At 43.9% G+C, this 14,351-nt stretch overlaps 1 protein-coding gene across 3 annotated transcripts in view; it reads right to left on the bottom strand.

Moving 5' to 3' along the window:
- MYLK (myosin light chain kinase) overlaps window positions 1-14,351 on the bottom strand; it is a 245,807-nt gene that overhangs the window by 86,989 nt on the left and 144,467 nt on the right. For all 3 annotated transcript variants that reach the window (XM_056533517.1, XM_056533518.1, XM_056533519.1), the window contains 3 exons: window positions 13,123-13,360; window positions 4,256-4,333; window positions 2,735-3,924 (listed from right to left, as the gene is read on the bottom strand). In XM_056533517.1, coding sequence (XP_056389492.1) covers window positions 2,735-3,924; window positions 4,256-4,333; window positions 13,123-13,360 — 1,506 coding nt within the window. The remainder of the gene's footprint in view (window positions 1-2,734; window positions 3,925-4,255; window positions 4,334-13,122; window positions 13,361-14,351) is intronic.

Below are 14,351 nucleotides of genomic sequence, written 5' to 3'. Positions count from 1 at the left end.
CCTATTGCAGGGAGTACCTCTGTCAGTAATGATCTATAGTAGGGAGTACCTCTTTCAGTGATCTTCCATTGCAGGGAGTACCTCTGTAAGTGATGGTCTATAACAGGGAGTACCTCTGTCAGTGATGGTCTATAATAGGGAGTACCTCTGCCAGTGATGGCCTATAGTAGGGAGTAACTCTGTTAGTGATGATCTAAAGCATAGAGTACCTCTGTCAGTGATAGCCGATAGCAGAGAGTACCTCTGTCAGTACTGGTCTATAGCAGGGAGTACCTCTGTCAGTGATGGGCTATAGCAGGGAGTACCTCTGTCGATAGCCGATAGCAGAGAGTACCTCTGCCTGTGATGGCCTATAGCAGGGAGTACCTCTATCAGTGATGGTCTATAGTAGGGAATACCTCTGTCTTTGATGGTCTATAGCAGAGAGTACCTCTGTCTGAAATGGCCTATAGCTCGGGGAACCTCTGACAGTGATGGTTTATAGATCGGGGAACATCTGTCAGTGATAGCCGATAGCAGAGAGTACCTGTGCCTGTGATAGCCTATAGCAGGGACTACCTCTGTCAGTGATGGGCTATAGCAGGACGTACCTCTGTCAGTGATGGGCTATAGCAGGGAGTACCTCTGTCAGTGATGGTCTATAGCAGGGAGTACCTCTGTTAGTACTGGTCTATAGCAGGGAGCACCTCTGTCAGTGATGGTCTATAGCAGGGAGTACCTCTGTTAGTACTGGTCTATAGCAGGGAGTACCTTTGTCAGTGATTGGCTATAGCAGGGAGCACCTCTGTCAGTACTGGTCTATAGCAGGGAGTACCTCTGTCAGTGATGGGCTATAGCAGGGAGTACCTCTGTCAGTACCGGTCTATAGCAGGGAGTACCTCTGTCAGTACCGGTCTATAGCAGGGAGTACCTCTGTCAGTACCGGTCTATAGCAGGGAGTACCTCTGTTAGGAAGCACAGGTGGACAGATTACAGGACTGTTTGGACTTCTTACTCTGGACTTTATTCATTATAAACCATTGGACCGAAGGCGACGAGGATTCTCTTCTTGTTAAGTAATAGTTAATCTTTAAGGGGGATGGGGGAATATTTCAGGACCCCCGATAACGATGCACTGCCATTAGTTATGGGAACCAGCGCAGTCACACGTGGCCCTCAGGGAACAGTCTGATTCTCACACATTTAACCCTAAGTAGACTGACTCCCTCCCAGAATGACCCCGCTGACTCCTTCCTGCCCCAGTCCTGACTGTGAGAATTGAGATATTAGCATCCCCCATATCACACTGCCGCAGCTCCTCACACACTGAGCCTCCTCCTCCAGGAGACACAGACCTGGCAGCCACCGACTATAAAACATCACAATTTATTACACAACTTTACTGTGGGAAACAACAGATTCCCCCAAAAGAATGTGCCTAGGAGTCTCAGCGCGGAGCCGAGAAATGGACCCCATAGACATCAAACCGTGGTAACCACCGGGCCACTGCTACTGCAGGCTCTCATTAACCCCCTCATATCCCACCATATAGTGACCAGCATACCCCATCTGCTAACTGTACTACAACTCCTAACAGACTCCACAGCAGAGCACAGTGAGAGTCACAGACTACTAACAGATTGAATTTGCCACCCCTTTTTAAAGTACTGCAATTTTCTACTACACCATTTTCAAGATATCTGCTTGCTGTCAAAAAAAAATAAGGAAACGTGCTTATTCACACCCAGCCCCAGCTGTAGAAAACAAATACTTCTCAGAGCTGAGGAGTTTGTTACATTGCATCCAGTCTATCCTGTGGTATAAACAGCCTGGTACTCATTTAGCTAAAATTATACATTGTAACAAACTATCAGGACAGAGAGAGATTAGTGCAGGTGAAGTATCATAGGGTAACTTCGTTAGGATATACTGTAACAAACCCTCAGCTGTAAGAAGGACTATGTCTCTGTAGGTTTTCAGCTTCTGAATGTTTACATTCACTGACAGCAAGCAGCAGAACACAATAATCCCACTACTTGTATAGAATAAAAAACAACTGCAGAAAAGAAGGGAAACCCTAAAAGAATATGATGAAAAACACATCGATTATATCAGAAAAAATCATCATCACTGATTCATGGTTAGGAGAGGACAAGAGAGACAGGTAACACTCTTACCCAGGGACACTGCCACCCCAGAGGGACACTCGAACAAAAGGACATTCTAATATCAAGGGGACATACTAGCACCAGGGACACTCTCCCACCAGGACAGTGCTTCCCAACCAGAGTGCCTCCAGCTGTTGCAAAACTACAACTCCCAGCATGCCCGGACAGCCAACGGCTGTCCGGGCATGCTAGGAGTTGTAGTTTTGCAACAGCTGGAGGCACCCTGGTTGGGAAGCACTGCACCAGGAACAAGCTCATCCCAAAGGGACACTCTCACAAAGAGGACATTCTAACACCAGGGACCGTCTCACCCCAGAGGGACATTTTCATTAAAGGGACATTCTAATATCGAGGGGACACACTGGCACCAGGGACATGCTCACCCCAGGAGGACACTTATTAAAGGGACACTCTCACCCCAGAGGAACACACTAGCACCAGGAACCCTCTCCTACCAGAATTGCTAAACCGAGATCCATCTCCCACCACAGGACACTTAATGTGCTTCAATCTCATCCGAGCAGGATACTGTCTCACCACAGGACACTCTCACACCAGTGACACAATAGAAGGATTCTCATCATTACCTTGCTGAGCAAGCACAATGAACTTTGATGACTTTATGACTTTGCCATCGAGGATCCATGTGATGGTCGGCGGGGGCTCTGAGGTGACCCGGCACTGTAGAACCAGCTTCTCTCCATCTACCAGCTTGGCGTCTTGTAGGAGCTCGGAGAACACAGGTGGGGTCCCTGCCGCACTCGTCTTGTTCTCCACATCTCCGTCCACTACAGACACACAGTTCTGTTCAATCTTCTCCTCCTGGGCCACAGGCTTGGCATTCTCCACCGCAGCGGAGGTCTTAGCAGCATCTACCTTGACTGGGGGTTTGGCAGTATCTTCATTAGCCACAGGTTTTAACTTTTCCTCCTTGACTGAGGGCTTCGCCTTTTCCTGATTTACTGCTGGCTTTGCGATTTCTTCTTTGACGCTCACTTTCGCCTTTTCCTGGCTGATGGTTGGTTTAGCATTTTCCTTCTTTGTCGGGGGTTCTACTTTTTCCTGGTTAGTCACTGGTTTTGCATTCTCCTCCTTGGTTGCAGGTTTCTGCTTCTCATCCTTTAGGGCAGAAGGCTTCAACTTCTCTTGGGTGAATGGAGACTTTGCCTTCTCCTGATTGACCACCGTCTTGGCATTTTCCTCTTTGACCACAGGTTTTGGCTTTTCATCTCTCAGCAGCGGCTTCACTTTGGCGTTTTCATGGGGCTCAGTGCTGTTGCTGCTGTTGGCGTTTCCATTCTCTGTTGGCACTTTTTTCTTATTTCCTAGCACTGACCTGAAGTCAGGGGTTGCAGCCTTTACCGGAGTCTTTTCCACTACAGGGGGCTTAGAGACAGGAGTCTTTTTCCCCAGTACTGATCTGAAATCCACCTGCTGTGGGCTGTTGACCTTGCGCTCATCCTCCGACAAGGCCTTGGGCTTGACCTGTCGCTGAAGGTTGGCTCTGAAGTCCATTTGCTCTGCAGAGACGTCTTTAAGGCTCTCCTCAGAAACGGTTCTGGTGATCACCTTCTTTCCCAGGAGATTCCGAAAGTCCTGCTGCTCCGCTTCTTGCTGCCGGAGTTTTTCCTCAGTATGTTCCTTAACCTCTACTCTCCTCTTGAGCACGCCACGGATGCTCTCTTGATCATCAGCCCTTTGGGTAAGCCCTCCACTTCTTAATGCATTGTCAGGTTTGCATCCATCTCTTTCCGAAAATCCCGGCTGCTCCCTTTGCCTTAAAGTGTCAGCGAGAGAAAAAAAAAGAGAGAATGAGGCACTTAGGGAGGTTTGGCTTCCCAATCAAACAATTTGTGAGCGAGGAAAAGAAGTCCTAGGGGAGGAGAGTGTGATGTGAAGGAAGCGAGCCCATCGCTTTATTGCATCAGTGATGACTTCAGTGACCTTATAAGGGAAACAGGCAAAAAAAAAATGATCTCCCTGCCGGGCCCTGGCTGTCTCTGGATGGGTCACATTTGGGGGATTAGAGGCTCATGGGTCTGGGAGGGAAGAGAATTAGCAGAGCAAAAAATAGCAGCCGTCCGTCCTGAGAAGCGGCGATGACTTACTGTGTGAGCACTCTGCCCGCCGCTGCGTCCTCCTGCAGCATCACAGACACCTGGCAGCTGCATTCACCCACCACGTTCCTGCAAAGCCAAAAACAAAAGGGGGGAATTTTTATATCCTGGGGAAAAACAATTAAACAGCGCTCAGAAAATGTAACTAAACTTTTATTCTCAGTCTCCTAACAATAGAGCAGTTTATTCGCAGCCCTAACTTGTAGCTAACACCCCAGGATATGTTCACAGCTCAGTCTCTACTCCAGAGCAGCAGAGCTCAATGTTCCTGTCCAGATGGCAGAAAACACGCAGGACGTGAAAAATGCAGAACGTTTATTTGTTTAAATTTTTATTTATTTATTGTGAAACTCCAGTTGTCTACACAAATTTGGAGAACTACTTGGCACATGTCCAGGGTGGAAGGGGTTAACCTCACAGATGATAAGTTGTTTCTGGGAAGGAAGTTGGAACAATTCTGTTCTTTTTGGGCCAGGGCAGAATTAAATCCTAACATCACTCAAAACCTAAAGGATTCAGGGGGTGGCCGCAGTTAACCCCAATCACTGGAGCACAGAATGCTGAGATATGAGGTGCTGACTGCAGAGCTGTAGTGACATGAAGGGAACATTGTGGCCATAGGGGGAGCTTCCTTCTCTGACCAGCACTAGATTAGCTCTGCTAGGTCAGACCCTGTTCACACACCCAAATCTTACTTTCCAGGTCCTTGGAAGTGCAACTTGAGGAAGAAAAAGCTTCAGTTTTGCAATAGTCAGTGTTTCCCAACCAGCTGTTGCAAAACTACAACTCCTAGCATGCCCAGATAGACTTTGACTGTATGGGCATGCTGGGAGTTATAGTTTTGGAACAGCTTAAGGCTCCCTGTATGGGAAACAATGGTAAAACTAATATGTGCAGGTATAAAGAGACGGAGCCTATAGCACTGCTGATTATTTGTTTGGTCTTTTTCTCAGTACAAGTCACGTGATTGTTTCAGTATTCTTTCCCCTATAAAAGTCTACAGGAAAAAACTGCCACAAAGTCCTGAATAAAAAACAAAAAGCGATTTAAACATCCTACAATTTAAAAAAAGATGCCAATGACCCTTAAAATGCCACTAAAGGGTGAAAGAAATGCCGTGTGGGTCTAGAGTTTCCTATTTCCCTATTGGCTTCAAATTCTCCCTGTTTTTAAAGAAAAACGCTGCATGTGTCCACAGCCCAAGGGAAGCTTAGGAGCTTCGATGTGTACCAGCTTTGTATAAAAAAACACTGATGTAAATCAATAAAGATATAGCTAACTGTATACATATACACGCACATATATATACATACACACACACGTTATAATAATGTGCACTAAAAAATAATTAGCACTTAATCTGTTGGGATAAAAATGGTGTCAAGGGTGGACATTCACTCTCAAGGGGTTTGTCCAGGATTTGGCTTTCTGCCAAAACAGCACCGCACATGTCTGCAGGTTGTACATGGTATTGCAGCTCATCCCTATTTCCTTCAATTCTACTAAGCTGCAATACCAAACCCAACCTGTGAACAGATGTGGTGCTGTTTGTGGAAGAGAGCAGCCATGTATGTTCTAATCTTGGACAACCCATAATTGTCTATTTTAGCTCTTAAGGAACAGAAGCACAGGAGTACAGTGGAGATTGACACCTGCTGATAATGCCAGCAGGGTAAATACATTTATATGACTGAACAGAATGGAGGAAATTCTATTTCCATGGTGCTCTATTTTCAGGGGAAATAACTTGCAAGAGATGTGGGGATCTGTCCTAACCCAAGAGAGCTGATGGTCACTGGGGATCATTTCTGGAAATCTGAGGTCTTCTGGCGCTCCCTGTGTCTCCAGGACCTTTGTGAGATTGATAGGGGAAGGATCTTCAGGCTCATTCCAGTCACTCCTGAATTGTCAGGTAAATGATCTTAGGGAGTGTTTGCCCCGGCCGGCCATAAGATGCTCTAATCAGCGGGGTCTTCATGGGACAGACCACCACTGACCACAGTTCATGGTTTGCAGGAACCTGGCTCCATGTACAGCATATTTATTAACCCCAGAACAGCCCCCACCGCCTTCACATTCAGCAAAGTTTTATTCAGCCCCTGAATTTTCCACTGAACGAGAGCAGCGCCGCATCCTTAGGAAAGTCTCCCCCCCCACCCCTGTTCTCGTTTATATTAAAAACTTAAAAGTGTCGCCATATATGGTGCTGAGAACGTATTCGTGTCTGTACAGAGGACATGCCTCCGGGCCGATGCCTCCGTCACGGAGACCAGCACCTCGCTCCCTTCAAAGAGATACATTGAACATAATGGATCACTAATGTTTTATCGCACTCACAGACTGAGGCGCACGGGGCAGGCGGAGACGCGCACAATCAATACCATATTAAGATCTTTTCCAGCAGATTCTCTGGCCTGAAAGTACAAGCCATGAGGAATCTCAGAACTGTATATATAGGAGACGTATATCCAGGACGAGAAGCTCCTCATAAGAAGAAATCATTCTGGATACAATGGAATGTAAATGTAGAATAGGACAATGTAAATAGAATATTCTGCATCCAGTCTCTCAAAATCATCCGTATTTTATCCTCATTACCTGACCAGGTATAAACTCTAGTGACACCTCAGAGGGCAAAGAAGCATTTTTAATCTCCTACTAAAGGGGTTCCTAGTTTTTGTGACTCATCTTCCCTACAAAGCCCCTCCCCTTTCCTCCAGCTGAGAGAAGCCCCTCCTACTAGGAACTCAGATTTTACAGAATCCCTAAATTTCAGTATTCAGTGGCAGCACTAGTAAAAGCATACATACCAGGCTGCTATGGGGCCATCAGGGAGAGGGCGCTTCCTCCAGTCCATAGGAAGGTTGCCAAATGCTGACAACACAGCTGGGGTCCATGTTGCCATGGGGCCCTCTCTTCTCTATGGGAACTATTGGTTTTTAGATGCCAAATAATTAGGCAATTAAATTAAATAAAGGATTGGGTCCAGATCAGTGACCATAAACTCTTGGTAGGTTTTCTTCAATTCTTCATATTTAAGGTCTCTGCTTTCTGTCACTGAATGGAAACATCTGAAGTGAAAAACCTGTCTTGGCCCCCATCTTCTTGCACAATTTGATGGGCTTGTTAGCACTGCACGTTACTCGCAGAGGATTACCTGGACTGAACAGACCATCAGCACAGATCTCACAGATGTCCAGCACAATAGGCTGATAGTTCTCACCTACACTGATACACTGTAGCAAACATTTAGTAGTCGGGGAGGGGTTTGTCCTGGTATTGTCCCCCTGGATACATTTGTAACAAACCCTCAGATCAGGATGACACTGCTCCTCTGCAGGGAAAACTTAGGGACACAGCTGTGTCCCCTTAATTTTCAGGGTCAGTGGGGGTCCCAGAGGATGGATCCCACCATTAATAAATGATGGCATTACAAGACTTTAACCCCTCAATGACGCAACATTCTTCTTTTTCACTTTTCCCTCCTCGCCTTTTAAAATCCATAACTCTTCCAGCTTTTCATTAATTTTCCATCCAAAAAGCTTTTTGTTTGCGGGACGTATTGTACTTTGTAATGATCACTCGTGATACCACAAAATGTATGTTCAAAGTCAAAAAAATAATAATAATAATTGTGGGGCAAAATTTAAAAATAACATTATGCAACTTGTGTTTCTACTTGTGTAAAAATATCTTATTCTGTATTCTTTATTTTGTAGGTCCATACGATTACAACAATACCCAGTTTTTATAAGTTTTGTTTTATTTTGCTAGTGCAAAAAAAATATAACCTTTTGTAAAAAAAAATTTGTAGACTTAACCCCTTAATGACACCGGACGTAAATGTATGTCCTGCTGAGCTGGTACTTAACGCACCAGGACATACATTTACGCGACGCTCGGGTCATGCGCGGCAGGTCCCGGCTGCCGATAGCAGCCAGGGACCCACCGGTAATGGCGGACATCGGCGATCACGCAGATGTCCGCCATTAACCCCTCAGATGCCGTGATCAATACAGATCACGGCATCTGCAGCATCGCGGTCACTTCATTGGATGATCAGATCACCCACCGCTGCGATCCGATCATCCAGAACGGCAGGCAGAGGTCCCCTCACCTGTCTCCGCTGCCTTCCACGGGTCTTCTGCTCTGGTCTGCGTTCGAGCAGACCAGAGCTGAAGATGACCGATAATACTGATCAGTGCTATGTCCTATACATAGCACTGAACAGTATTAGCAATCGAATGACTGCTATAAATAGTCCCCTATGGGGACTATTAAAGTGTAAAAATAAAAGTTAAAAAAGTAATTTAAAAAAAATGTGAAAAACCCCCTCCCCCCAATAAAAACGTAAATTGTCCCATTTCACCCCCAAAAAGTAAAAAAAATATTTTATATACATATTTGGTATTGCCGCATGCGTAAATATCCAAACTATTAAAATAAAATGTCAATGATACTGTACGGTGAACGGCGTGAACCTAAAAAAAAAAAAAAAAACAAATCCAAAATTGCGGCTTAATAAAAAATGTATTCAAATTTTTATATAAGCAAACATGGTATCAACAAAAAGTACAGATCACAATGCAAAAATGAGCCCTCATACCGCCACTTATACGGAAAAATGAAAAAGTTATAGGTCTTCAAAATAGGGGGATTTTAAACGTACTCATTTGGTTAAACAGTTTGCGATTTTTTTTAAGCGCAACATTAATAGAAAAGTATGTAATCATGGGTATCATTTTAATCGTAGTGACCCAAAGAATAAAGAACACGTCATTTTTACTGTAAATTTTATGGCGTGAAAATGAAACCTTCCAAAATTTGCTAAATTGCGATTTTCTTTTTAATTTCCCCACACATATAGTATTTTTTTGGTTGCGCCATACATTTTATGGTAAAGTGAGTGATGGCACTATAACGGACAAATGGTCACGCAAAAAACAAGCTCCATACTAGTCTGTGGATGAAAATATAAAAGAGTTATAATTTTTTGAAGGCGAGGAGGAAAAAAAGAAAACATAAAAATAAAATTGTCCTTAAGGCCTAAAAGAGCTGAGTCCTTAAGGGGTTAAAATTGTCCCATTCTGGCTCCATAACTTTTTTTTTTACTTTTCTGTATACGGGGATGCATTTTTTGCACTGCGATCTGAAGTTTTTAATGGTACCATTTTTGTTTTTAATGGACTATACTGGGCGATACTAAATGTTAATTTATTTATTTTTTTACATTAAATTTAATTTATTTATAAAATGGGAAAAGGGGGTGATTAAAACTTTTATTAGGGGGAGGGGTTATACACATTTATTACTTTTTTTAATTTAAAAAACATTTTCTTTTTTTAAGTCCCCATTTCTTAAGTCTATTGCATGGAATCTCTCTATTCCAAACACTGATCAATGGTGGGCTATAACACAGCATTGATCAGTGTTATCTGCCCTCTGTTGCTCTAGCCTGCCAAAGCAGGCTAGAGCAACACAAAGAAGATCGGACAGCAGAGAGGAAGGTAGGGACCCTCCGGCCGTCAGTAAAGGTGATCAGAACCGCGCTATTGCCCCGAAGTGGTCCCGATCACCCACAGCAACCAGCTTTGATCGCAGGATCTAAAGGGTTAATAGCCTCGTTATTAGCTGTGGCTAATGGCTGTTGATTTCAGCCATTCCAGGGGTGGCACGGTATGGAGCGGGAGGATGTGACAGTTGTTATATTGTTACCATCATTAGTCGCTATTACGTATGGACAGGCACATATAGCTGGGCTGAAATACTCTGTGCTGAAGAGTTTTATTACACTGAATGACAATATATAGTTTTACCTGCTATTAAAAAGGGCCCCACTTATTAAGGTCCTTTCTCCTTATCAAGGCTTTCCCCCCTTATTTAGATTCCTTCCCTTAAAGTTATTTTACATGAGAGGACACTTTAAAAATCTGAAAATTGCACACAGATTATTTTACCCCTATGTAGTATTTAATAATTCTGACCTTACCATAAAGGAACGCTCCCTCCTGCGGAGCACGTGACAGTATGCAGAAGCTATTCTAAAGGGAAACTGAAACCTTGTTCAGCTGAACGGGGCTATAGTACGGGTGAACCTGCTTAAAAAGTGGTATAACCCCCCCCCCCCCCACCCCCCCGATCAGTGGTCCATTTCCAGGGATCCAGGCTGTATAGATTCACCACTGCCAATACCCCCCTGCACAATGGAGGCAAGGCCAGTATACAGAGCTTCCCTACCTCCGCCCCCTACAGCTATCTCATATGAGTGAAGGGCCTATGTAAATGTATGAGGTGTGCAGGGATATGGGAGCAGAAGAGGACGGAGGCAGGGAAGTTCTGTGTACAGCTCCGTACTCCACTGCGCAGGGGGAATTAGCAATGGTGAGTCTATACAGCCTGGATCTCCGGAACCGGACCACCAATTGGGGGTTCACCTGCACTATAACCCTGTTTATTGAGTTAAAGGATAAGTGTCATAAAAATAGAACTTATCCCCTATCTGAAGGATAGGAGAAAAGTTTTAGATTGCGGGGGTCCAAGCGCTGGGGCCCCCCCGCGATCTGCTGTTTGGAGCCCTGGCTATGCATCCCAGGGGCACATCACGCCCCCCGCCCCCTTGATATAGCGCTATGGGAGAGCCGCTCTGCTCCCATAGAGCTATATAGAGGGGGCATGATGGCCCTCGGTTCGGGCGGGGGTCATGACGCGCCCCTGTGATGGAGAGCCGGGGCTCCAAACAGCAGATCGCAGGGGGCTCCAGCGCTCGGACCACCACAATCTAAAACTTCTCTCCTATCCGATAAGTTTTTTTTTCATGATACTTCTCCTTAAAGTGCAGGTGAACAAGGAATTAGTTTTCCTTTAAACAAGAACCGTTTAACTTTCATAAGCAGCTTTTCTTACATGTTATAAATAAATAACCAAACCCCAATCACCCAAGGGTGCTCGGGTAAAAAAACCCTAAACCAAAAAATCCCCCTCTTATGTTCACGTATAGGTGTAATAAAACTTCACTTTTATTTGTATTGTATTAAAAGGTTCAGAAATGTATTACTTAAAAAACACTGGCACAGTCCCTATTATGATAAAGTATGATTCTTTATAGAAAGAGTAGATATGTCTAGACGTCTGCAGAACCTCTATATAGGGACTGATTGCTGCAATTTAAAATACAAAACTATGTCTCCCCTACATGTTTCGTGGTGTCCACCACATCCTCAGGGGTTTACACGTGCAGCCACCAGATGCTCCTTTTATAACATATCAGGGAACCACCCCTAAATCATTAGCCAATCTGGTTCTCACTAGCTTATGTGTCTCCATTATAAGCCAATGGAGACTTACCTTATACAGCGGTCACTGGGTCAGCATGAAGGTTCCGGCGCAGGAATATGTACCAGTTCCATCGCGCCCATTAGATCCTCTTCCTGTTTACCTTACGTGTCAAGACAGTGGATCCCGTTCTCGCGCATGCGTGTATACTTAAACATTGTAAGTGTTCTTCTATCCGGGAAATGCGGGAAGTCTCGGACTTCTCGCGCACGCGCAAGAACTTTAACTTCCCGGCCAAAAGATGTTACCAATGCGCTTGTCACGGCACTTAGAAAATACCTAGGGTTTATCCCAGTTAGTCTTGTTAGTCAATAAGTTAAGAATAAAAGCATTATAAATAAAGATGTTATAATTATGCTTGTAGATGGAAGTTTTACTTCTTGCCTTCCTTTTCTTTCAGCCAAGGGTAAGTATTTGTTTATTGCATGATGAATTTAATTGTCCCCAAAATATATGACAAAAATAATCATTCTTCTACCTCCATGGATCCTTATCTGTTAAAATCATGTAATGACGTGGATTGATCACAATAGCATCATGCAATAAACAAATAAGTAAAACTTCCATCTACAAGCATAATTATAACATCTTTATTTATAATGCTTTTATTCTTAACTTATTGACTAACAAGACTAAATGGGATAAATCCCAGGTATATTTTCGAAGTGCCGTGACATGCACATTGGTAACATCTTTTGGCCGGGAAGTTAAAGTTCTTGCGCGTGCGCGAGAAGTCCGAGACTTCCCGCATTTCCCGGATAGAAGAACACTTACAATGTTTAAGTATACACGCATGCGCGACAATGGAATCCACGTGTCTTGACACGTAAGGTAAACAAGAAGAGGATCTAATGGGCGCGACGGAACTGGTACATATTCCGGCGCCGGAACCTGCATGCTGACCCAGTGACCCCTGTATAAGGTAAGTCTCCATTGGCTTATAATGGAGACACATAAGCTAGTGAGAACCAGATTGGCTAATGATTTAGGGGTGGTTCCCTGATATGTTATAAAAGGAGCATCTGGTGGCTGCACGTGTCAGTATGTCTCTAAACCCCTGAGGATGTGGTGGACACCACGAAACATGTAGGGGAGACATAGTTTTGTATTTTAAATTGCAGCAATCAGTCCCTATATAGAGGTTCTGCAGACGTCTAGACATATCTACTCTTTCTATAAAGAATCATACTTTATCATAATAGGGACTGTGCCAGTGTTTTTTAAGTAATACATTTCTGAACCTTTTAATACAATACAAATAAAAGTGAAGTTTTATTACACCTATAGGTGAACATAAGAGGGGGATTTTTTGTTTTAGTTTTTTTTTACCCCATCACCCCTTCCCCACTCTGGGCTTTTTTGTTAAGTTTCTTGCATGTTACACATTCAGAGCACATTTAACATTAGAACACGTATGAGCCCTGAACTAGACTGATATGCAAACATTACAGCAGCAGGTGGGCACTTGTTGGATGGCATCTGCCGACCAAAATGGGGGCTATAACCATTACATGGAAGTCTCTTACTTCAGTCGGATTTGATACACTCCAGCATCTTCTTCTTGAACATTTCTTAGGATCAATGTGAAGACGTCTTCGTTCTGCAGAACCTCACAACCGCTCAGCTCTCGTCCATCTTTGATCCAGTGAACCTCAGGGAAGGGATCTCCTGCGATGGCGCAGGACACCAGTGCGCTCTGACCAGCTGCAACCTCCATAGATTTAGGTTTACTGATGAACCAGGGCTGAGTCCCCTCCTGTGGCTCTGAGACACCAACAAATCACAAGAAATATAAGTCACATGATCAATGAAGAGGAGACATCACACAGGACCCAATACAAAGTAACACCTTACACCTTCACACAGCAGAAATCTCTGTAGGTTGTACTGTGCATTGTACTGAGGTCTGTACAGGGTGGGGGGCATTTCTATGGATAGACCTTAATAAAATGGGAATGGTTGGTGATATTAACTTCCTGTTTGTGGCACATTAGTATATATAAGGGGGGAAACTTTTCAAGATGGGTGGTGACCATGGCGGCCATTTTGAAGTCGGCCATTTTGAATCCAACTTTTGTTTTTTCAATAGGAAGAGGGTCATGTGACAAATCAAACTTATTGGGAATTTCACAAGAAAAACAATGATGTACTTGGTTTTAACGTAACTTTATTCTTTCATGAGTTATTTACAAGTTTCTGATCACTTATAAAATGTGTTCAATGTGCTGCCCATTGTGTTGGATTGTCAATGCAACCCTCTTCTCTATATACTGCTATATACTACTATATACACCGCAGGAGAAATGCTAGCACAGGCTTCCAGTATCTGTATACACTGCTATATACTACTATATATACCGCAGGAGAAATGCTAGCACAGGCTTCCAGTATCCGTATACACTGCTATATACTACTATATACACCGTAGGAGAAATGCTAGCATAGGCTTCCAGTATCCGTATACACTGCTACATACTACTATATACACCGCAGGAGAAATGCTAGCACAGGCTTCCAGTATCTGTATACACTGCTATATACTACTATATACACCACAGGAGAAATGCTAGCACAGGCTTCCAGTATCCGTATACACTGCTATATACTACTATATACACCGCAGGAGAAATGCTAGTACAGGCTTCCAGTATTCGTATACACTGCTATATACTACTATATACACTGCATGAGAAATGCTAGCACAGGCTTCCAGTATCTGTATACACTGCTATATACTACTATATACACCACAGGA

This window comes from Hyla sarda, chromosome 8 (assembly GCF_029499605.1).
Source record: "Hyla sarda isolate aHylSar1 chromosome 8, aHylSar1.hap1, whole genome shotgun sequence".
In the NCBI taxonomy this organism is placed as follows: Eukaryota; Metazoa; Chordata; class Amphibia; order Anura; family Hylidae; genus Hyla; species Hyla sarda.
Note: the sequence above shows the minus strand (reverse complement) of the source record. Positions and strands in the feature narration are given on the sequence as shown.